Source organism: Pleurodeles waltl, chromosome 1_2 (genome assembly GCF_031143425.1).
Source record: "Pleurodeles waltl isolate 20211129_DDA chromosome 1_2, aPleWal1.hap1.20221129, whole genome shotgun sequence".
NCBI lineage: Eukaryota > Metazoa > Chordata > Amphibia > Caudata > Salamandridae > Pleurodeles > Pleurodeles waltl.
This window is the reverse complement of record NC_090437.1, coordinates 1,321,657,866-1,321,680,846: the sequence shown is the minus strand read 5'-3', so window position 1 is coordinate 1,321,680,846 and position 22,981 is coordinate 1,321,657,866. Positions and strand designations below refer to the sequence as shown.

Here is a 22,981-nt window from a genome sequence, read left to right as displayed (position 1 = left end):
TTTTGTAAACAGGCCAAAAATGGAGGCTACTTTCCTACATTGGCACAAAAACACCCAAACTTCATATAAAGGAAACGTGTGAAATAGTTATGCTGCACACACAGAGTAGAAAAATGAACACACCCCACAAGAAAAATCCCAAACCAAAGAAAAAAATATATATTTAAATTCATAAAATAAGCAGAACAACACAACAAAAATCCAATCAGTAGAACCAGAGATCAATTTAGAATTTCAAACTGTAATGGCTCAAACACAAAGAGCCACTTTATCTGGTTGTGCTGAACTGGGGAAAAGCCACAAGTTCAAACAGACTGCGATGGAAAGTGGTCCGATCCAGAAATAAGGTTAGCCCTGCTGAAAAAGTTACCTTCTCAAAGCCCAGCATGATAAGTTCAATTTGCTGTGGAGGAGGCCACGAGTAGCAGGCAGAGAATCACAGACGGTTGTCACTGAAGCACGAAGAGCAGGTCGGGTACCGCAGGTTTGTTGAGATTTAGCATGGAGACTGGTCGGGTGTCACAGATGATCATTGCTGGAGCTTCAAGTTTGTGATTAACACAGGTCATTGTTGATGTAGCACCTATTGTGGCTCTTGGATTGAAGGTAAATGGCTGGCGTTCACTGTAGCTCAAAGAATTAGGTCCACTAGAAATTCACATTGGAAGTTTTCACAAGTAGCAGTTTCTGTGCTAAGGGGCCTGTTAGAAATAGGGTCTCTAGTTGGCAGAGGTATACACCTTTGTCCGAATAGGGATCACAATCCTACTCAGGGTAAGTCACACACAATCCAAATTATCCTGTGGCCACCCTCTAGTGGCTTGGCACTGAGCAGTCAGCCTTAACTTAGAAGGCAATGTGTAAAGTATTTGTGCAATAAATCATACAGTAACATAGTGAAACCACCACAAAAATGCATCACGCAGGTTTAGAAAAATAGGTATTATTTAGCTGAGTACATTAAGGTTGAAACACTCACTGCCATTTAGGAGATGGAGGGATAGGCAAAAATACATACACGATAACCGCACACCTCACATACGATAACTAAAGTTATGTCATAAGATCCCTATCTTGCATACTACCACACCTCAAGAGGGGCACAAATGATAGGTGCACGATATCCAGGTTCCATCCACTAGCTGCAGTAATAATGCAACAAGAATCAAGATATCTCCACTGGTATCTGAGTAACATGTTTTATTGGCAAGCAAATGCATGCAATGGTGCCAGAGGTCGACGAACACATATCAATGTCTCCATTGTACCCCAAGAAGTTAGTTTGTAGTTGTTGTATATGCAAAAATCTAATAAAAAGAACAACAACAAAAAAAAGCCTGACTGCTCTGTGCCATACTACCAGGACTGACCTATGGATTTATTATTGTGAAAGGACCCAGTTTGGGGCATTTGTGAGTAATACATAATGAGACCTAAGCATCCTCACTGTATTATACTCCACTTTCCTACATTGGTGTTACAGTGGTAGGAGCCTGAACTTTTATTTCGCACTACACTTTGGTCACAAGTGTTTGGTTTTTTTGCACGAGAAATCCTCAATTGATATTTGACCCAAATTTTTTTTCCTAATTTTTTAAAACATGTTTTTAATTGGAACTGATTGGGCACTGTGTAGTCCCCATTCTGAAAAGTAATACACAAGACACAAGTTTTAAAAGTTTTAAAAAGGTCCCAGCATGCAGTAAAAGTTAGTGCATGATGGAATCTGGCAAACATCTTGACTTGACTGTCATCTGAGCTCTGACAATTAATGATCTAAGAGTGATCGGCCAAGCTGGGGGCATTAGCTATAGAGCACATTTCAGTCCTTGAAGGGAGGACCTTCAAAAGACCCTCAGCTCTTGTGGGAAAGAAAGGCTAGCGAGGGAGGATCTGTCCTCAGAGGAAGACCTTGAAAAAGGTGAGGAAGATTCCCTAGCCCAAACAAAATTATGGAGAAGAAGGAAACAAACAAAACTCCCTACCCTCTCCTAGATCCCTTTCACAGGTGAGCAGTGACAGAAGTCACTCTAGCAGGCCCCCCTACTAGTAAGGTTATAGGTAGCCTTGAGGATGAGCTTGACCTCCTCTGACTAGGGGAGAAAAGATTTGAACTTGAGGAAAGGAGACTAGCCCCTGAAGAAAGAAGGGTCAAGATGGGCTTGAAGCATAAGATAATTGTAGCAGCAATGTTCATGGGGAAGAAGAAAAAACATTTGACTCTAGGATCCCCAAAGAGATTGTCCCAAAGTTTATTGATGGTGATGATGTTGATAAATGGTTGCGGTCTTTGAGAGGGCCTGACAAATTTGGAGGATAGGTCATCAGCACTGGGGCTCTCTTTTGTGGGAGTCATTCTCAGTGAAGGGCAGAGAAAGGCTTTTGACCCTTATTGAGGATGTGTCTCCACAATAATTTATAGAATGTCTACTGTTCATATTTGGACCATTGGAGACAAAAGATGAAAGCATATATGCCCTGCAACTTTTCAAATTCCAAGCTATAGACTGGTTTAATTCCTGCAAGTATAGTCAAAGAATCTGGAAGAGACACTGTTGCAAGCCACTGATCTAAAACTGTGCAATGATCTTCCATTTGAGATCAGGAAATTACTTTGTATAGGAAATGTTGAGAAGACATTAAGGGGGTCATTCTGACCCCCGCGGGCGGCGGTCGCCGCCCGCGTGGAGGGAGCCGCCATATGGCCGCTCCGCGGTCGAAAGACCGCGGAGGCCATTCTGGCTTTCCCGCTGGGCTGGCGGGCGACCGCCAGAAGGCCGCCCGCCAGCCCAGCGGGAAACCCCTCCCCACGAGGAAGCCGGCTCCGAATGGAGCCGGCAGAGTGGGTATGTGCGACGGGTGCAGTGGCACCCCTCGCGTATTTCAGTGTCTGCATAGCAGACACTGAAATACAAAGTGGGGCCCTCTTACGGGGGCCCCTGCAGTGCCCATGCAATTGGCATGGGCACTGCAGGGGCCCCCAGGGGCCCCGCGGCACCCCCTATCGCCATCCTGTTCCTGGCGGGAGACCCGCCAGGAACAGGATGGCGGATGGCGGATGGCGGGTGTCAGAATCCCCATGGCGGCGGAGCGCGCTCCGCTGCCATGGAGGATTCACAAGGGCAGCGGAAAACCGGCGGGAGACCGCCGGTTTTCCGCATCTGACCGCGGCTGAACCGCCGCGGTCAGAATGCCCTGCGGGGCACCGCCGGCCTGTCGGCGGTGCTCCCGCCGACCCTGGCCCCGGCGGTCTCTGACCGCCGGGGTCAGAATGACCCCCTAAGTACCTTCCTCATTTAGGTTGAACTTAAATGTTTATTTTTTTGTAGGTAGCATTACAGGACATGTAGCCGGTGCCCAGACACCTCCTGTTTTATGTCATCAAATAATTGTTATTGACTTAAAATTGACTAACCTGACTATTGGTAATACCTTTGAGTTCCAGGTCAGATATCATATGTAAGTGGATCAGCATTGTGTGATGATTGCCTGCGGTTCCATCACAATTTCAGATAATGTACAACATACATTTAGTTAAAAAAACTACACACACCAAATATCCTCAACAAACAGCCCTTACCCTCTAACTCCAAATCATACCTGTCTAAGCGAAGAATGATAAAATAAGCATGAATAGAACAAAATGTGCTAGAAAAACTAAAAAAAGTCATCCATGTTTAGATTGTTATTTCTGGAATTTCCAGCAGCACTTGCCCCTGCCAGTACAGCCTCACTAATGCTCTTCCTTTCTGCTTCTGACATGGGTGGAATTGCTGCTCCCAGCTGGCAATTGATTACTTCGACTCGTGCCTCTAGACTCATGTCAAACTCTTTTTTCTTTGAAATTACCAAGTTCTGGATTGCTGTTTGAGCATCTTTGCAGCCAGTTTGTAACTTCAGGCGCTCTAGATTGAACTCTGGGTTTGAGGGATTCATGGTGAGGAATATTCCTAAAGCACTCACACGGTCCATCAGGTAGCGTTCAGACACTTCATAGTAAGTACTTGATATCATGTTGACCAGGTAGCCTATGTTGCTTGCATGGGATACCCGCATGAATAACATGTCTTTCACGAAGGCATCCGCAGAATAACCGGTAATGCTCTGCACCGATTGGGCAGATTCCACTAAGTCATTGACAGACTTCACAAGGCAGGACTCAATGAGGCTGGATATCATCTGGAAGAAGTATATCATCTTCTCCCACTGCTCCTTGAGTTTTGACAGAGCATCCAAACCTTTAATGAGCATGTTCTTGGCTGTGTCAAAATCAATCTTGTCCAGCTTGTGGCTCCTCATTTCTACCAGGATTTCTGTTAGAATTCTGTTTTCTTTTTTGAGATTCTCAAATGTCTTCATATACATGACCTGGGTATTGTTTAATTGTAGTCTGGCCTGTTCCACTCTGGCCCAGGCCATCTGTGCAGCCTGAGATCCAATCCCGCCACTGCTTGCAGCTGCAGACAGATTTGGGGGCCTTATCTGCATAGGAGGGGCATCCGTCACTTTTTTACAATATGAATCGATGCTTAATGAGATGTCCCTTAGGGATCTTATCTTTTCAGCAATGAGCTTCAAGTGCTTCTCATCCAACGACTCAGATGTGGCTGCTCTCTGCAAGGCCTCACAAATAGCAATGCCACTTTGCAGAAAATGATCCATTTGTTTTTTTGCTTTACATGTGCCTTCATCATTTATATCCTTTTGTAAGCCCAATAAATGCTTTTTCTGATAGTCTGTTGTGATTGTATGGTCTCTCTCATTATAAACCATTTTCATGGTAATGGTTTCCTTTTTACTGTCTACGACATTGTAAAGACTGTTTGCAAGTGATGTCACCTGATTGGATGTGGCACAGACTTTGCTGGTGCAAGTGTAGGACTTCACATCATCCTTGTCACCATTACCATCTGCAGGACCATCTGCCTCTGACTCTTGTTTTACAGCTTTGTTTCCAGTGAAAGATGGCGGGTTAAGAATGCTTCCTAGAATATCAGCACCAACAGTTTCCATCACAGAGGGCAATTTGTCCATTGCATCCTTGTAGGAGTTTATTGAATTATTTAGTTGGGTTTCAGTAGCACTCTTAAATGCTTCGGCCATCTGTAAAGATTTCACTGTGGATGCTTCTCTCATGGTGAGCTGCTCCAGTGCGATCTTCACATCGGTCAGCTTGTTCTCGTAGCCCTTCTTGGAGTTCACACAAGCTTCAAGCACCTCCTGGATTAGATATATTGTCTCATTAAAGCTTCCCTCCACAGACTGAGCTAAGGACGTGCACTCCTTGGACACACGGAGCAAACTGTTCAGCTTCTTTGGGAGGAGGGCATTAACAGTGACAGTCGGCATGAACAGAATCTTAACAATTTCTGCATTGGCCCTCGGGATGAAACCTGAGAGGAGCCTGATCTGGTCCATGTTTTTGTTTGCTGTGTTGAAGGCAAACCAGGCTGAATTACAAACCTGCATTAAGGATGCAGCAAAGGAATCTGGGTATTTCATTAACTGGAAGCCACCTTTTGGTGGATTCAGGTTGATAGAGAAGTCCCCTCCAGCTGATGAAATGGCTGCCAGCTCTCCTAGGATAGCGATGGAGATGGGGGCGGGCATCAGGAACTCTTCCCAGTTGGCGTAGGGTTTCATCATCAGCTCAGTATCCAGCCTCACGTCCTGGGCTTTGCTGACACTTCTAACTGCATCATCGAGATTAGCAGCTGTTGATGTACAGTCCACTTCTCTCCTGCGTCCTAGAGATAATACAGTTTTATAAATATGTTGAGGAAGGTAAAATATAAATTAACAAAAAAGTTTGACAAGTGGCAAAGGTAAGACTCACTGAGGCTGCCTTATATCTCTGTACACCTAACTTTCTGTACATGCTGCTTTGTTAGTAGACACAACCAGACGTGCCAGTAGAGCATCTTACACAAAGTTCATCCTCCCATTTTGAAAGTTAAATCTGTGGCCCGCTTCTACCCAATTTAATGATAGGGCAGAGAGGAGACAATACCTGTGAATTCTTTGAGGAACAATGAAGGAGAAGGGTCACCTCTACCAGATGTCAAGAGTTCTGATCCCGTCCAGTGGGAGCTGCCAACCAATGCCCTCTCTCTGATATCATACTTCCTTAGTTTATATTCCATTTCTTTATTTAGCTTTATTTAGATAAGGCTTATGTTCCATACAAAGAGAGGCTTGTTTCAAAACATCATACAAGAAATGTTCAGTCAACTGTAAGAACTTTTGAGTACTTTTGAGGGCTATACAATGTGTTAATCAAAAGGATTTACATGAACTTTGAAATTAATTCAATAAAAAGCCATTTTTGTCAATACATATACAATATATGTTACGTACTGTAGGTTTTACTAGGTGGGTTTTACTAGGTTGTTGTATGCACACTTCATCACCCAGTGTGATATAATATTTTAAAGTACAATGTGAAATTTATAACATGACAAAAATGCCAATAAGAAATGCTGAACCTGCTCCTTCCTGACTGGCAGGATAGAGTTAGTCAGCCTAGCACCCTTTACCTCAGACGCCAGTGATCACATATGCGGAGTCCCACAAAGAGCCTCCCTCAGTCCGGCCCTCTTGAACGCTTACATAATCCCTCTGACCAGCATCATCGGCTCTCACAATATCAACGTCCTCTCCTATACCAACAATACACAACAAGACCAAAGTTGTAATCTTCGGGTCGAGCAACTCACTGTGGAACTACACCTGATGTTCGACAGGCCTAAGTCCAACTTCCACTCTCACAACCCAGGCAAAAATCCTCTGGATGATCATAGTCTGCAAAGACGAGATGACCACCCAAGTCAAGACCATCACTTTCCCATACTTCCAAACCAAACATCCCGAAAACCGTCATTCATACCATCATCATCCTAAACCTGGACTATGGAAAAACCCTGTAAACTGGGATCAACAAAGACCTCACCAGAAGGCTGCAGATCAATTAGCACATGGAGGTCAGAATCACTCTAAATCTCACACACCATGCAAATAACTGCCCTCACCTCAAGGAGCTACACTTGCTACCTAGACGCAAACAAACACAATTCAAACTCCTCTCCCACATGGTCTAAACACTACATAACTCTGGCCCAGCATACATCAGCAGTCGGGTGTACTTTCAGATACCTTTGCTCAACCAGACTCCTACTTGCACACATCTGATGTTCTTGGAAAACCAGATCCAGCAGTTAAGCCTTCTTCTGCATCGCTCCTAAAGTGTAGAATGACCTGCCACCCACAAGAGAGAGTTTTTCAAATCTATGTAACATAGCATTGCATAATGTAATGTCACGTAACATAATCTAAAAAATCAGATTGACAAGGTTTCGGCAGACGGTTTACTCTGTCACAACGGTGATGGATAGTCCGTCAGATGAAATATAAATCCCATAGGTTATAATTGGATTTATATTCTGTTGTACGGGCTATCTGTCACCTTTGTGATGGAATAACCCATCCGGCAAAATCTCACACAGACCCAAGGTCACTGTAGACCTTCATAGTACCATACCACAATGGACCTGAACACGAGTCAGTCATTGGAGTATCTCTGAGCAGAGATGCTGCTTCATCTCCAACTCAATCAATCAATGAATCAATCAATACACTTATAAAGCGCACTACATACCCGTGAGGGTCTCAAGGCGCTGGGGATAAAAAAAGGGGGGGGGTGCTGCTACTGCTCGAAGAGCCAGATCTTGAGGTGTCTTCTGAAGGTGAGCAGGTCCTGGATCTTTCTTAGGTCGGGAGGGAGGGTATTCCAGGTCTTTGCAGCGAGGTAGGAGAAAGATCTACCGCCGGATGATTTGCGTCAGATGCGTGGGATGGAGGCGAGGGCGAGGTTGGAAGAGCGGAGTTGTCGGGTGGGCGTGTAGAAGCTGAGTCTGTTGTTCAGGTAGGCTGGTCCGGTGTTGTGGAGTGCTTTGTGTGCGTTGGGGAGGAGCTTGAAGGTGATCCTCTTGTCGAAGGGGAGCCAGTGCAGGTCTCTCAGGTGGGGGGTCATGTGGCTGCGTCGGGGTACGTTGAGGATGAGTCAGGTGGAGGCATTTTGGATGCGTTGGAGGCGTTACAGGTGTTTGGACGGGATGCCTGCGTAGAGTACGTTGCCGTAGTCGAGCCTGCTGCTGACAAGGGCCTGTGTTACTGTTTTTCTTGTTTCGGTTGGGATTCATTTGTAGATCCTGCGAAGCATGCGGAGGGTGTTGTAGCAGGAGGAGGAGATGGCGTTGACCTGTTGTGACATGGAGAGGGATGAGTCGAGGATAAAGCCAAGGTTGCGTGCGTGGTCTGTTGGTGGGGTTCCCAGCAAGGCTGGCTACCACGAGTCGTCCCAGGCGGAGGGGGTGGGCCCAAGGATGAGGACCTCCATTTTGTCCGAGTTCAGTTTCAGCCGGCTGCCTCTGATCCAGTCGGCGACGGCCTTCATGCCCTCGTGGAGGTTGGTTTTGGCGGTGTGTGGGTCCTTGGTGAGGGAGAGGATGAGTTGGGTTGGGTGTCGTCAGCATAGGAGATGATGCTGAGGTTGTGTTGGCGGGCCACTTGCGTGAGGGGGGCCATGTAGATGTTGAACAGCGTCGGGCTGAGCCCTGGGGTACACCGCAGATGATGTTGGTGGCTTCGGATTGGAAAGGGGGGAGGCGGATTCTCTGGGTTCTGCCGGAGAGGAAGGATGTGGTCCAGTCAAGGGCTTTCTCTTGGATCTCTGCTTCGTGGAGACGGATTTTCAGAGTGTGGTGGCAGACTGTGTCGAAGGCGGCTGACAGGTCTAGGAGGATGAGGGCTGATGTTTCTCCATTGTCGAGTTGGCTTCTGATGTCGTCTGTGGTGGCGAGGAGAGCGGTCTCGGTGCTGTGGTTCTGTCTGAATCCGGACTGGGAGGGGTCGAGGATGTTGGTGTCTTCGAGGTATCGGGTAAGTTGTGTGTTGACGATTTTCTCAATGACCTTCGCCGGGAATGGGAGCAGGGAGATGGGCTGGAAATTCTTAAGGTCTTTGGGGTCCGCCTTCGGTTTTTTGAGTAGAGCGTTGATTTCGGCGGGTTTCCAGCTTTCCGGGAATCTTGCTGTTTCGAAGGAGATGTTGATGACCTTCTGTAGGTGTGGTGCAATGGCTGTGTCTGCTTTGTTGTGTATGTGGTGTGGGCACAGGTCTGACGGTGATCCAGAGTGGATGGAATTCATGGTCTTGCGAGTCTCGTCTTTGTTGATGCTGGTCCAGGAGGTCAGGCTGTTGGTGCGGGTGGAGTTCGTGGAGGGGAGACTGGCGTGTTTGAGGTAGTAGGGGTGTTGAAGCTGTTGTGGATGTCAGCGATCTTTCGGTGGAAAGTGGTGGCTAGGGTGTCGCACAGTTCTTGGGAGGAAGGGATGTCGTTGACGGTGGCGCTGGGGTTGGAGAGCTCCTTCACAATGTTGAAGAGTTCTTTGCAGTTGTGAGGGTTGTTTTCCAGGCGGGTTTTGAAGGAGGATCTTTTTGCTAGCCTGAGGAGTTGGTGATGTCTGCATGTGGCATTCTTGAGTGCTGTGTGGCTGTCAGGTGTGTGTTCGTGGAGCCATTTCTTCTTGAGGTTACGGCAGTTGCGTTTGGAGGCTTGGAGGTCGTTGGTGAACCAGGTGGCTTTCTTATTGGTTTGGTTGTTGGAGGGCTTTATGAGTGGTGCGAGGCAGTTGGCGCAGTCGTTGATCCATAGCCTGAGGTTGTGGGCGTTGGTCAGCTGATCTTCGGTGACTTTGCTCCAGCATCGACGGGGTGGTCGCTCGGTGTGGTGGTGTTTGGTTTGTTTCTTGAAGGTGAAGTGGATGCAGTGGTGGTCGGTCCAGTAGAGTTCGGTGGTGCGGTTGAAGGTGATGTGGTCGCTTGTGGAGAAGATAAGATGGGGTCTAGAGTGTGACCTGCGGCGTGGGTTGGTGCATCGACAAGCTGTCTGAGGCCAAGGTTGACGAGTTGGTTAATTAGGGTGGTAGAGTTGACGTCGTTATTGTTTCTGAGGTGGAAATTTAGGTCCCCGAGGAGGATGTAATCCATGGAGGCGAGTGAGTGGGTGCCTGCAAGGTCGGTGATGGTGTTACTGAACAGTGCCCTGGGTCCAGGAGGTCTGTAGACGAGCGTTCCTCTGAGGGTGGTGTTGGGGTTGGTGTGGATTTGAAAGTGTAGGAGTTCGGCGGAGTTGAGGGAGTCGTCCAAGTGGGTGTGGACTTCGAGGGTGGCCTTGTGGATGATGGCTATGCCTCCTCCGGTTCCGTTGATGCGGTCTCTGTGGGAGATCTTGTACCCGTCTGGAACGGCTATGGCGATGTCAGGCGCTGAGGAGTTGTTCCACCATGTTTCGGTCAGGAAGGCTACGTCGGGGTGGTGGTGTCGAGCAGGTCCCATTAGGGGAGCGGAGAGAGAGCGGAAAAAAAGGCGCAATACGGGGAGCAGTGGGCAGAAAAAGTGAAAAGTGACAAAAAGTGAAAAAGCTGAAAAAAACAGAACAAGGAATGCAAGAATGCAAGAAAGATAGACAAAGATTGCCAAAGATCGACAAAGATGGACAGAGAAACAAAGAAACAGAAAAGCACTCTAGCGCTCACCAGGCACCAGGGCGGATCGGGCCCAGGAGGGCCTCGATCCCTTGGAGCAGCGAGTGCGGGGAGGGGGAGACACGGGCACGGCTCAGTGGTGCTGTGCACGCGGGGAGTGTTTCACCTGGCCAAAACAGGTCAGGGGACACAACTAAGCTTTGCGAGCTTGACAAGGGAAAACAATAGTCCCTCTGGACTACAGATGCTCCAGCTTGGCCTCTCTTCCCCACCTTCCTCAAGCCTGCAACCTTGGCCAACTACTAGACTACCTCCTTACAATGTTTTGCACATCACAGCATGAATGATAGGGGTAGAAATAGTACCCACATAGGAAAAGAAGCACAGGCCCTGGGCTTAGAGCACTCCACTCTCCCTGACATGAGAAGCATCATCATTTTACAAAACTGGGCATCCCCTGGCAAGCCCGTTCCCGCAAGCCATCACTGCCACTTCCACTCTCATTTACCACCTGCTCAAGGCAGGTGAAATATATGAGTGTCAATGGACTGTAAATGACAAAATCATGCTGAACCTAACACGGAAAAACACAAGGCTGACTTAGATCAACAACAGTGACAGATATCCCGTCTGCTTGAAATCTAAACAAAATTATACCATATAGTATTTATATTTTTGCGGACGGGATATCCCTTATCGTTGCGACAGAGTAACCCACCCGCCGAGATCTAAATAAGGCCCTCATTTCCTCATAGTTAGTCTCCATTACGGTCTGTAAGGCCCATATGACTGCACATGGCTCATTATTGCTTGTTCAAAGGAGGAAGGGCACGGTCACAGTCAAGTGGATTTACTGCTGGGGTTTTGCAATCAGCCCTTATGTAAGCAGTAAAGCAGACAGATGGCAGAGGAGTTTCAGTGTTGTTTGTTTTCTTTTGGGTTTTGGGGTTCGTAGAGCTTGGCACATCATCATGAAGTATGGAACGTGTGGTGGAATTGCCTAACTTCACTCTCTTTCTCTCTGTCCTCTTTAACTTTAACAACATTCCCATTAGTAACCTGAGCATCACATACAAGGAATCCCCCCCCCCCATCTGAAGGGTATTTATGTTTATTAGGGTATTAAAGAGATAGGTGAAAGGTGGAAGAAGTTAAATCTGGGTAGATCCATTGGGTTAACATGAAGCCTTATAAGCCTAGTAGTTTGTGCCCTGGCCATGGACTCACCTCACACCCTAAGGAATGGAATGAGATGAAATAAGTCATTAGTGGTTGAAAGCAGACGGATCTGTGCACAGTGTAATCACAAATGATTCCCGAAGGTGGGAATATTCGTGAGGTCAGGTACGATAGGCACCCAAGGAATTCTTACGTATGTACTTCCAACTCAGTGCTAGTGAATATTCTCAACAATTGTTTGACAGTGAGCTGGCCAAGGAAGGATAGCTCTGCTGAAGTTTTCTACAGTAGGAACCTCTGATCTTCCATCAGGTTGCTAGCAGCCCAAATGCATTACTTTGTTTTCCCTAAAGTTAATTCTCAAATGATTTGTATTCAACTCCAAGGGATATTTTACTTTATTGCAATACAGATGGATAGATAACAGAAGGAATGTACTACAAACAAATAAAATAGCTAATTATTCTATGTGCATGCTACCTATCAACAGTGTGTCAAAGCGTCTTAAGAATATGATCACTAAGAATATCACAGGGGAGAAATTTTGGAAAAAAAGGGTTATTGGAGCAGCCTAGGTATCACATCTGCTGTTTTCACTGCTGCATCTATGTCTGCATTATGGCATCAACATCAGTTTTACACCATCACTATAAGAAAGTTAATTATTAATTGGTGTGCAGTGGCGGCTGGTAATTTTAGGAGGGAGGATAAGTTGGGAGGAAGCACACTCACACTTACACTCATTCATTCACACATGCGCACACACACACACCCATTCACAACACTCATTATCAAATTTTTAAACATTCCAGCATGAACCATTCATTTAAAAACACACACACGCTAACCTTTAGCTCTGCCTCGAAGGTCCCAGTAGCGTTGGGACTGTCGCCTTCCCTCTTTTTGTCAGCCAACGAGGGAAGGCAGCAGTCCCAACTTCGTCACAGAGCGAGATGGGATCAGTGAGACTGCTGACCCCACCCCACTCTGTGACAAGGTGTCACTGATTGGCACTCACCCTGGGCGCTCCAGGGCTTTAAACTGAAGCACCCAGGTCAGAGTCAATGGGTGACGATTCCCCTCGTCACTGAGGGGGAGGGCCTTGAGGCACCTTTGCTGATCTGAGGAGGTCACGCCCATAGGATCTGCGACCTCTTCAGCCCAGCACAGTTCAGCTCAGGCAGCCAAGAGCCTGTGCAAAAAGCGCAGGTCTCGTTCCTGACTGCCTGATCTGAAAATGAAGAGTGTCTGTCAGTTTGACCATTGCTCAGCCTCACAGGCACTCTTCATAAGGGGCAAAAAGTGAGGGGGCTTGGCCCCTCAGCCCCAAATGACGGGCCGCGGCTGCTGGTGTGGATGGTAGTCCACCATAAGTAATAAAGTCACCAGCTTGTTCAGTAAAACACCAGGGCCCATATTTATAAAAATCTGGTGCAGGGCAGCACAGAAAGTCACCTTGCTGCACTGCCCTGCATCACAGGGAAAGGGCAGGAATGTGCTGTATTTAACCAATAAGCGCATTCCCGTCCTTTCACCCTGCACTGGCGCCCTTTTGGCTGCCTAGCGCCAATGCAGGAACCCTTGCACCATGGTGCAAGGTTGACTGCATTGCATGCAGGATTGTTTTTGTGCCTCAAGGTTCAACTTCCTGCACAATTTTCCCGAGAGGGTCTGTCCTCCTGTTCTGTGTTGGAGAATGCAGCACACATATAAATGAAAATAACAAGGGGAAATAAAGATATTTCTTCTTGTAACACCTCACCAGGGTAGGCATGAGATTTTGGTGCATTCCCAGGTTGACCAGCGTTGGTAAATATGGGAATGCATCAAAAACCATGGGAGATGCATGGAAACACCCTGGCAACTACAATGGAACGCCTCCCTTGAGCAGAGTAAAGCAATGCAGCAATTTGTGCTGCCTTGCCTTACTCCATATTTGTGAAGCCATTCAAAACCACGCATAGTGGCTTTGTGTGGCTTCAAAAATACGACTTGGGGTCATATTTATACTCTACTTGCGCCATTTTAGAGTGATTTATTTTGATGCTAAAATGACGCAAACCTAACACCATATTTATACTTTGACGCTAGACACATCTAGCGTCAAAATATTGGGCTTAGAGCTATTTCTAGGATGCGCCAAACCACCTTGCGTCAATGAGATGCAAGGTAGGCGTTCCCATCCTCAAAATGACTCTACCCCCCCTCCCGTCATATCTATACTCCAGCGCAGAGACCACGCGCAAGGAGTAGGCGGGCCCAGATAATGGTGTTAAGCCTGCTTAGCGTCATTATCTAACGCCTGGGTCAGACCAGGCATTAGAGTGGCTGTGGACCCATTTACATGGTCAAACACCATGGAATGGGCCCACAGATGCCCACCCCAAGTTCCAGGAACACCCACACCAGAAGGACACCACAGGATGAGGGACCCCATCCCAGGCAAGTAGTGCTAAGTATTTTTTATAATTTTTAGGTGTGCCATTGGGGGCCCCTGGCATGGGGCCCTCTGACTGGCACTGGGTCTAATGGCCTTGCCCAGGGGACACTGGTCACCTGTGTTGGCCATTGGGGTGGTGGGCATGACTCCTGTCTAGTCATGTTTGTGGCTGCTTGTGCGTCAGAAAATGACACTAGGCTGGTTAGCGGCATATATTTTGCTGCTAACCAGCCTAATGTCCTTTCTGACCTACTAGCGTATACTCCCTAATGCCATCCCTGCCCAGCTTGCGTCTTTTTTCCAGACGCTAGCTATTCCTTAGTGCCATCTTGCGCCATTGTATAAATATGGCATTAAGATGGCCCTAAGGAATGGCATTTGCCGGCATTAATATTTTTGGCTCAAAACTGCATTAGCGGCAAAACCATAAATATGGGCCTTAGTGCTTTGCCCCATGCAAGTACCACATTGCATGGGGCAAGCATGGCGCAATCCCTTCATAAATCTGGCTCTGGGTTTCAATAATTTAAACCTGCCCTCAGCCCCTGGTCCCTATGTCACTGAACAGACGGGCTTAGAAATACTAAAACAGTTAAAAAGTAAAAAACACAGCTCAATAAAATTCCTACTCCAATTTATAAAAATATAGTACAGTGTACTAAATTAAAATACATACAAATATAAAAATACAATCTGTCGAACTACAGACATACATTTTTAATTTTTTAACAGAAATCACCTAGAAAAAGCAAAGTGCTAATAGAAGGTACTGTTAGCATGTGACCAGTACCTAGGTACATTTTCAGGCTGACCGTGAGGAAACGTAGGTTGGATACACCAAGCAGATTTTTGCCTGTTAACCATTTTATCTTCTGAGTTAACCTCTGAAATTGAAGTAAAAATCCTCCACCTGGGGAAGTCCCTCCCTCCCTCTTAACAGACATTAAGCAAGATACCACTGAAGCTGTTGGTTTTAGCGGCAATAGGTCAGAGCAAGAATGTTAAATTTTGCACCCAGGGAATACCTCTGTTCCTGGTCAAGATTTCTACCTTTGGACTTAGGACCTGATTTAGATCTTGGTGGAGGGGAATACTCTGTCACAAACATGAGGCATATCCCATTGTGGTATCACGATCCCATTATAGCTTATGGAGATTGTAATACGGCGGACATGATATCCTTCATGTTTGTGATAGAGTATTCCATCCGCCAATATCTAAATCAGGCCCTTAGTCTCTTTTTCAGAGCTCAGATTCCTGACACGGCTGCAAGCTGTATAAAACAATGAGTTCTACATCTCCTTCTAACTGGGGGCCTGCTGAAACGTATTTGCTCCAAACAGAGAAACTTGTCTCTTCTGCCCAGTGAAATTGCACGTAGGCCATATTGACTTGGTTGATTACTACCGGTCCTCCCGCGGTTGGAAATCAGAATTTTTCTCAGTTGCACAGTTTTTCAGCGATTGTAAGAGAAGTCCAGTTAGACACAGCCAAGGGTCCCAGAACATCAGGGACAGCACTCCGGGGTCAAGACTCACTCCAGCAGAAGCCTACAAAAAGGTCCAGTCCAGGTTCAGTTGTAACTGATCAGGTGGACTTTTCAGGGAAAAAAGCCTTTCCCTTGCAGTTTTTTGCATCTATGTAGCCGCACAGTAGGTCTGCCAAATGACCACTGAAGTCCACTTCTTTGTCCTGTTTAAATGGAAACAGGTCCAGCCCTTCAGGTCTCCTCATAGATCTTGAGCAGCAGGTGCAGTTCTTCTTCTGTTCTTCTGCAGGTCCAGAAGCTGTCCTGAGAAGGGTGCCAAATTTAAGGTCGGCACCAGCTAGTGGATGGGGGGTATCTCCAGCACCTCCCTAACAAGTGGAGTCAAAGTTCACAGAGGCAGCCCTACCCCTACTTTTTCAGCAGTTCCTATTTGCTTTACTATAAACTGTTGTGAGGTTATTGTGTTAGGGATGTAGGGACATGGCTCTAGATCTGAGGCATGAGACCCTTTACTGGGTCACTTGTCATTTTATTCCCTTTATTATTTTTGCAAGGCTTTATTCTAGTGACAATGTCTTATTATTCTTATCTATTGTTCTCTGTAGAATTTTGTTATTCATTGCTTTGCTTGATATTTCACTCTGTGCTCATGCCAAGGCTACATACAATAGTTACCTGGGTATTGCCAGTCCAGAGAGTACAATGTCTACCTTACACCAAAAAAGATGTGTTGTCACATTTGGGCAGTTCTCCGAACAACACAATGTTTATTTTAAAATAATACGCTGCCTCACCATCCTTAGAGGGTAATTTCTAGTCAGACCACCGTCTTATGATGCACGTTGCCTATGCAGTTTCAGCTGTAAGTCTGCGCTTCCTCTTCTTCTATGGTGGGGGGGATTTCCAGGTGACTAACCAACCTCTTGTTTACCTACAACAGAGGTTTGGGGCTTGGGCTACCCTCCTCAGACTAGATTGGCTAATTAGGACTAACACTGCTATCTGCTCTCAGGTAGAAACCCAGTAGTGTGGGTAGGAATATTAGATACTCTATTGTGGCAAATATGGCAGGGTTGTTTCTGTGTTTCACGTTACTGGTCACCATTGTAATAGTGTGTTTTATCATCCTCATAATTGCACTTCATGCCTTTTTTATACAGAATGCATTTGCTTCAATAAATCATGTTGAACCAAGATATGACTCTGCTTGTCTTTGATTGTATGAAACTTGTGTAACTGAGAAAAAGGGCTATGATCTGTTTTTACCACGACTTCCCTGAGGAGTCGAAGAGTATCATGCAATAGGCTGTCACAAATCAATTTTACCTTCGGTATCTGTGAGATGCTGCTAGCTGGCCAGAGGGGTTAGGCCAGCAGCTGTCAAACAGGGTGGGATTGGACTGAGTCCCCTACATTCAGAGTGGGATTGGACTGAGTCCCCTACATTCAGTGGTACTGCCCCCCAAAACACACCAGTTTCATTACTACAAAGGGAGTCCTATGACAAAACAATCCCACAGAGCAGGTTGCTTCTAAAGTCCAAGCAGGGTAAACCCCTTCACCCTTGTGCAGAGCCTGTGTGCCTGCACAGAGGTGTGCATAAGGAAATGAGTAGCCTCCTCCCTTGTGGTTATCCAAACTGAAGCAAACCTAGCTGGGGAAACAATGATTTGCCTTCTCCAGGTCATACCTTAAATCTGCTTGTGAAAGGGCATCCCCTTTACAAGTGTATAAGGTTCCTGGGTTTACTCTAGCTGGTCTTTCTGCAAAGGGAAGAAAAACACTTCCTCGCTCCCAGAGCATTGCTTCCCCCTGCTCTGGAAGCAGTTTTCACACCCCATTAAGGCCAAGCACTGCCTGGGCACCACTGTTGGAGAGCTAATGCAAATTATTTATTAAAATACTACTTCACCATAGGATTTGGCTTTTAATAAATATTACAAATAATATCCAAACCCAAACTAACAGAATTCAATTTTAGGATTGCTTTCCAGTGTTTCTCTAGGGCAGCTAGAGCCTTCTCCAGTAGAAATAGCTTTTGGGTGCTAGTCACTGTAGGGATTTTGTGACAATAAATTTCTACATCTCACTTTTAAATACCATGCACCCTACCTTGTGTGACAAATAGGGGTGATTTATTAATATTTAAAAGGAATGTTTTACCCCTATCTAAAGGGTTATTTTGGAAGGTCGGACTGCAGGTTTCAACTGCAGTAGTCAGGCTACTACGACAGGCCTGAAGCCATGTTTTCCTTGTCACGTAAGTGAATGGCACAAATTGTGCTGCTGTTTAGGTGACATTTACCTTTCCATGCCATTGGTGTAGTTTCCACATTATAAACTGTGGCCTTATAGAAGGGTTGCCTAGGCCAATCAGAGATTAGCCAATTTGTTACATGTTTTAGCTGTCAGAGTACATACACCGGACACTGGACACCTTTACCCCAGTTAGAAGAGTCTAAAAACCAGCAATACAATTCAGCAAAAAATGGGTGTGACTAAGCAAAAAGGGACATTTTCTCTCAATGATCTTTTTTTGCAGCACAGCCACAACAGAGATATGGGAAACACAGATCAGTATTTGATTGAAAACTAAGCTATAATATATTTCATAGTACTTGATAAAACTTGTACCATGTCATCTACTATTTGTGATCGCTAATGCTGTTTTAATAATGTGACAAATAATTATAATCTACAGACTATGAGCTATCGAAATAGCTCCATCAACAAATGCAACGCTAGAAGGAAAAAATAGAACCATTCTGCTTTGAGAAGTATACTTACCACAATGTGAAAATGTATACAAAATCTAATTATTTAGAGCTGCTACTACTGGAGGTGAACAATACCACAAGGGAGTAGCCAGAAAATGTAAATACCCTCCACTTTGATCCACTTTGAACCAAAGCTCTTATGGCACCAAGCAAATGGAGCAAGTCATCACCTCCCCAGAATAGCTCTCTTGTCTATTTCATCCAACCATCTATCCATTCATCCTTTCATCCTTCCATCCTCCTTTACATTCTGTCAAACATTCATTCTTTCATCTATCCGTCGGTCTTTCACCATTCTGTTCATCTGCCCACCCATATCAAACCTATCCATCCATCTCCAAACCTTTCCATCAAACCTACCCATCCATCCATCTATCTCTCTGTTAGTCATCCATCCTTCCATCCATCTGTAGGCGGCTGGCCCTCTATGTAGTGCACAAACCTGGGTACACTGTGTAGGGGTCCAGGCAACCACATGTTTGTTTCCAGAGGCAAAAAGTAGATCAACTAATGCTCTCATTTTTGAGGTAGCTTGGTCAAGCTGTTAGGCTAATCTTTGAGAAGTGCAAAGCATTTGTTGTACTCACACTATCAATCATGCTACTCACACACACACAAAGGAATATCTTGAGATCAATTTATAAAAATACTTCAGATTTTTATACAATTTTTTAGATTAAGATAGTCAAAAATTGGTTAAGTACTTTTTAAGTTATGAATTTTTCAAGTTTTAATCAATGCAGTCTTTCTGTGAGTAATTACGCACCATAGGAATCAATGGAAGGCCATGTATAAAAATGCATATAAAAACATACAGTTGCTTTACTAAGTTCAGTTTAGTCAGGTTGGTCGCAGTCATCAGTGGGCATGCTGTGCCAGCAGGAGAAGTTCGGGTGGCTCCCGGTTCGGCGGGAGCAGTGTTGGAAAGACTCTTGGAGCAGGTGTAGAGCCACTGAGAGCAACCACTTGGAAAAGGGTTGCAGGGGCAGGTTTAAAGGTGGTGCCTTGGGGTCCCCTTGTGGTGTTGTGGTTGCAAGGGGTGAGGGACCCTTGGAACACAGCTGGTTCCTCATTGCAGGGCGCAGGGTTGCCGGGTGCAGGGTGACTTTTTTATCCTAGGGCTGTGAGCAAAGATGCCTCTCTGGTCCAGATGCCGGTCGCGGTCAGGGTCGCCTGCAGGACAACGGGGGAACTCTGGTGGGAGGTCCAGGGTATTCCTGAAGTCCCTTGACTGGGATTTCTTCTGGTGCAGTTGCAACTCAGGGGGAGCTGTTTTACTAGGTTTCCGATGTCCACTGACTGGTTCCTGGGGTATTGGCATGACTTGGCCACTGGAGAGCGCAGTGCCACCAAACTTGGCACACTAGTGGCATTTGTCCTGGTGGTCATTGGTTTCTCGTCGGGTCTAATTGTGACTTTTGGTTGAGGAGATATCAGCTGTAGGAGGCTGGCTTGGTTTGTAGTGGGAACCTTGGGTACTTACACCTTATACCAGGTCCAGTTATCCCTTATTAGTGAAATGTAGTAGTGTTCTAGCAGCTTAGGCTGATTGAGGTAGCTATAGCAGAGCAGCTTAGGCTGAACTAGGAGACATTCAAAGCTCCTGCAGTACCACTTATAGTTACACAGTACGTATACACAAGTAAAGACAATACTCAGTGTTACCAAAAATAAAGGTATTTATTTGGGTGACACAGTACCAAAAATATCCTAGAGACAATACTCCTTCTGGAGATAAGTATTATACACAATATATAGACTAGACACCAAAATAAGGCAATTAATTAGACATAGGATAGTGCAAACAATAGGAAATGCTATAGAATGCAATGGGAGAAAATAGGTCTTGGGCAACACAAACAATATACTAAGAAAGCGGAATGCGAATCACAAATTCTCCCCAGACAAGTGTAGTGTGTGGAGAATCGCTGGGAGAGTAAGAATACAGTAAAGGTAAGTAAATTACCCCACCCCAGAGCCCAGAAAAGCAGGAGTAAAGTACTGCAATTTTCCTTAGGACAAACTACACCTCGTGATTGAGATTATTGCAAGAACCAAACAAGCCTGCAAACAACAAACAGTGGATTCCTGAACCTGAAGACCTGCAAAAGAAGGAGACCAAGTCCAGAAGTTAAAAGAAGTTCTAGGAATGACAGGAGCCCCTTCCAACCCAGAAGAAGGTGCAAAAGAAGAGTCCCCGGTTGGACAAAGACTGCAGAAATGAACCCTAGGGTGATGCAAATTATGTCCTATCTCGTGAAGTTGGATGCAGGTGAGTTTTGGCACTGGATTCCTCCAACAAGCCTTGGTTCTGGCAAAGTCGCGTTTTCCATCAACTAGGCACTATCTGGACCCAAGAGGGACCTGAGGGCCTCAACTCTGTGTGGGGAGGAAAAAGGGGCTCTCAGCACTTCAAAGAGCCCTTAGAGCAAGAGATAGCACCCACGGGAGTCCCACAACACGGGGACAAAGGAGGTGCAAAATGCAGTTGGTGCAGCACTACACAGCAAGGTCCCACGCCGCTGGAGATCAACTCAGCGGGTTGAGCATGGCAGGATAGAGTGCTGGGGACCTGGGCCAGGATGTGCATTAAGGAATTTAGCAAATAGTTCACAGAGGCCTCAGGAGGTGAAGAAGACGTGGTGCACAGGGGTACTGTCGTTCTGGGGGAAGGCAAGGTCTTACCTCCTCTAACTTGCGGCAGCAGGACCTCAGAACAGTCTGTATTGATGGGTTCCACCCTCTGTGTTCAAAGGAGCATGCTCGTTGCCAGTAGAGGAGTCCAAGAGAACCAGTCGTCGACTTGGAAGGTACCTGAGTGAGCTGAGGAGTGACTCCATCCCCCCAGAGGAGATTTCTTCGGTCCTTCTGGTGCATGGTGAAGACAGGGAGTCCTAGGAGTGTGCATGATGTGGAAACTGTTGCAGTTGCTGGCTGGAGCTGAAGTTGCATAGGAAAAGTATCCCTTCTGAATACTTTGTTGCTGTTACAGCAGTTCCTGGAGCAGGCTGCGGTTGATCCGAGGTCAGAGGATGAAGTAGTAGTTGCAGAGGTTTCCTGCTGGAAATTTGCAAGTAGAATCTGAAGAGAACTCACAGGAGAGACCCTAAATAGCCCTGAGAGGGGGATTGGCTACCTTATCAGGTAAGGACCTAACAGGAGGGGTCTCTGACGTCACCTGCTGGCACTGGCCACTCAGAGCCTTCCAGAGTGCCCCCACACCTTGCAAAGCGAGATGGCTGGAGTCTGGGACACACTGGAGGAGCTCTAGGCACCACCCCTAGGGTGGTGATGGACAGGGGAGTGGTCACTCCCCTTTCCTTTGCACAGTTTCACACCAGAGCAGGGGACAAGGGGTCCCTGAACCGGTGTCAACTGGCTTATACAAGAAGGACACCATCTGTGCCCTTCAAAGCATTTCTAGAGGCTGGGGGAGTCTACCCCTCCCCAGCCTGTAACACCTATTTCCAAAGGGAGAGGGTGTAACACCCTGCTCCCAAAGGAAATGCTTTATTCTGCCTTCCTGGGACTGATCTGCTCAGACACCAGAGGGGCAGACCTTGTCTGTGAGGTGGCAGCAGCTGTAGCTGCAGTGCAAGCCTCAGAGAGCTGGTTTGGCAGTACTGGGGGTCCATAGTGCACCCCCCAGGATGCATGGAATTGGCTCCTCAATAACAGATATGGAATGGGGGGACAATTCCATGAACTTAGAAACCTTACATGGCCAGATTCGAAGTTACCATTGTGAAGCTACATATAAGTATTGACCTTTATGTAGTGCACACGTGTAATGGCATCCCACACTCACAAAGTACCAGGAATTGACCCTGAACTATGTGGGGACACCTTTAATAGTGCACTCGTGCCCTCACACTTAGTAACTTTGCACCTAGCCCTCATTACATGAAGGTTAGACATATATGTGACTTATAAGTTATGTAAGTGCAGTGAAAATGCCTGTGAAATAATGTGTGCATTCCTTCACCCAGGCTGCAGTGGCAGTCCTGTGAAAGGGTTTGTCTGAACTCCCTATGGGTGGAAAAAGAAATGCTGCAGCCCATAAGGATCTCCTGGAACCCCAATGCCTTGGGTACCTAGGTACCATATACTAGGGACTTATAAGGGGGGGTCCAGTGTGCCAATTGAAATTGGTAAATGAAGTCACTAGCCTATAGTGACAAATTTAAAAGCAGAGAGAGCATAAGCACTGAGGTTCTGGTTAGCAGAGCCTCAGTGACACAGTTAAGCACTACTGACAGCACACACATTAGGCCACAAACTATGAGCATTGGGGTCCTGGCTAGCAGGATCCCAGTGAGACAAGAAAAACACACTGACATGTAGGGTTTTCACTATGAGCACTGGGGTTCTGGCTAGCAGGATCCCAGTGACACAGTAAAAACAGACTCACAAACAGGCTAAATGTGGGGGTAACCATGCTAGAAAGAGGCTACTTTCTCACATCAGCTGGTCAGTGATGTAACCCTCACTGGCTTGTTGGTCTTTGTTGGTTTGTAGAGTGGTGCCTCCACTCAGAAGGGAGATCAAGGGT

General features: G+C 46.4%; 1 protein-coding gene across 2 annotated transcripts in view; it reads right to left on the bottom strand.

The window, feature by feature from the left end:
- Positions 1 to 3,142: 3,142 nt before the first annotated feature.
- LOC138251428 (uncharacterized) overlaps positions 3,143 to 22,981 on the bottom strand; it is a 35,084-nt gene continuing 15,245 nt past the window's right edge. For both annotated transcript variants that reach the window (XM_069205649.1, XM_069205650.1), the window contains exon 3: positions 3,143 to 5,747. In XM_069205649.1, coding sequence (XP_069061750.1) covers positions 3,658 to 5,747 — 2,090 coding nt within the window. In that variant the 3' untranslated portion in view covers positions 3,143 to 3,657. The remainder of the gene's footprint in view (positions 5,748 to 22,981) is intronic.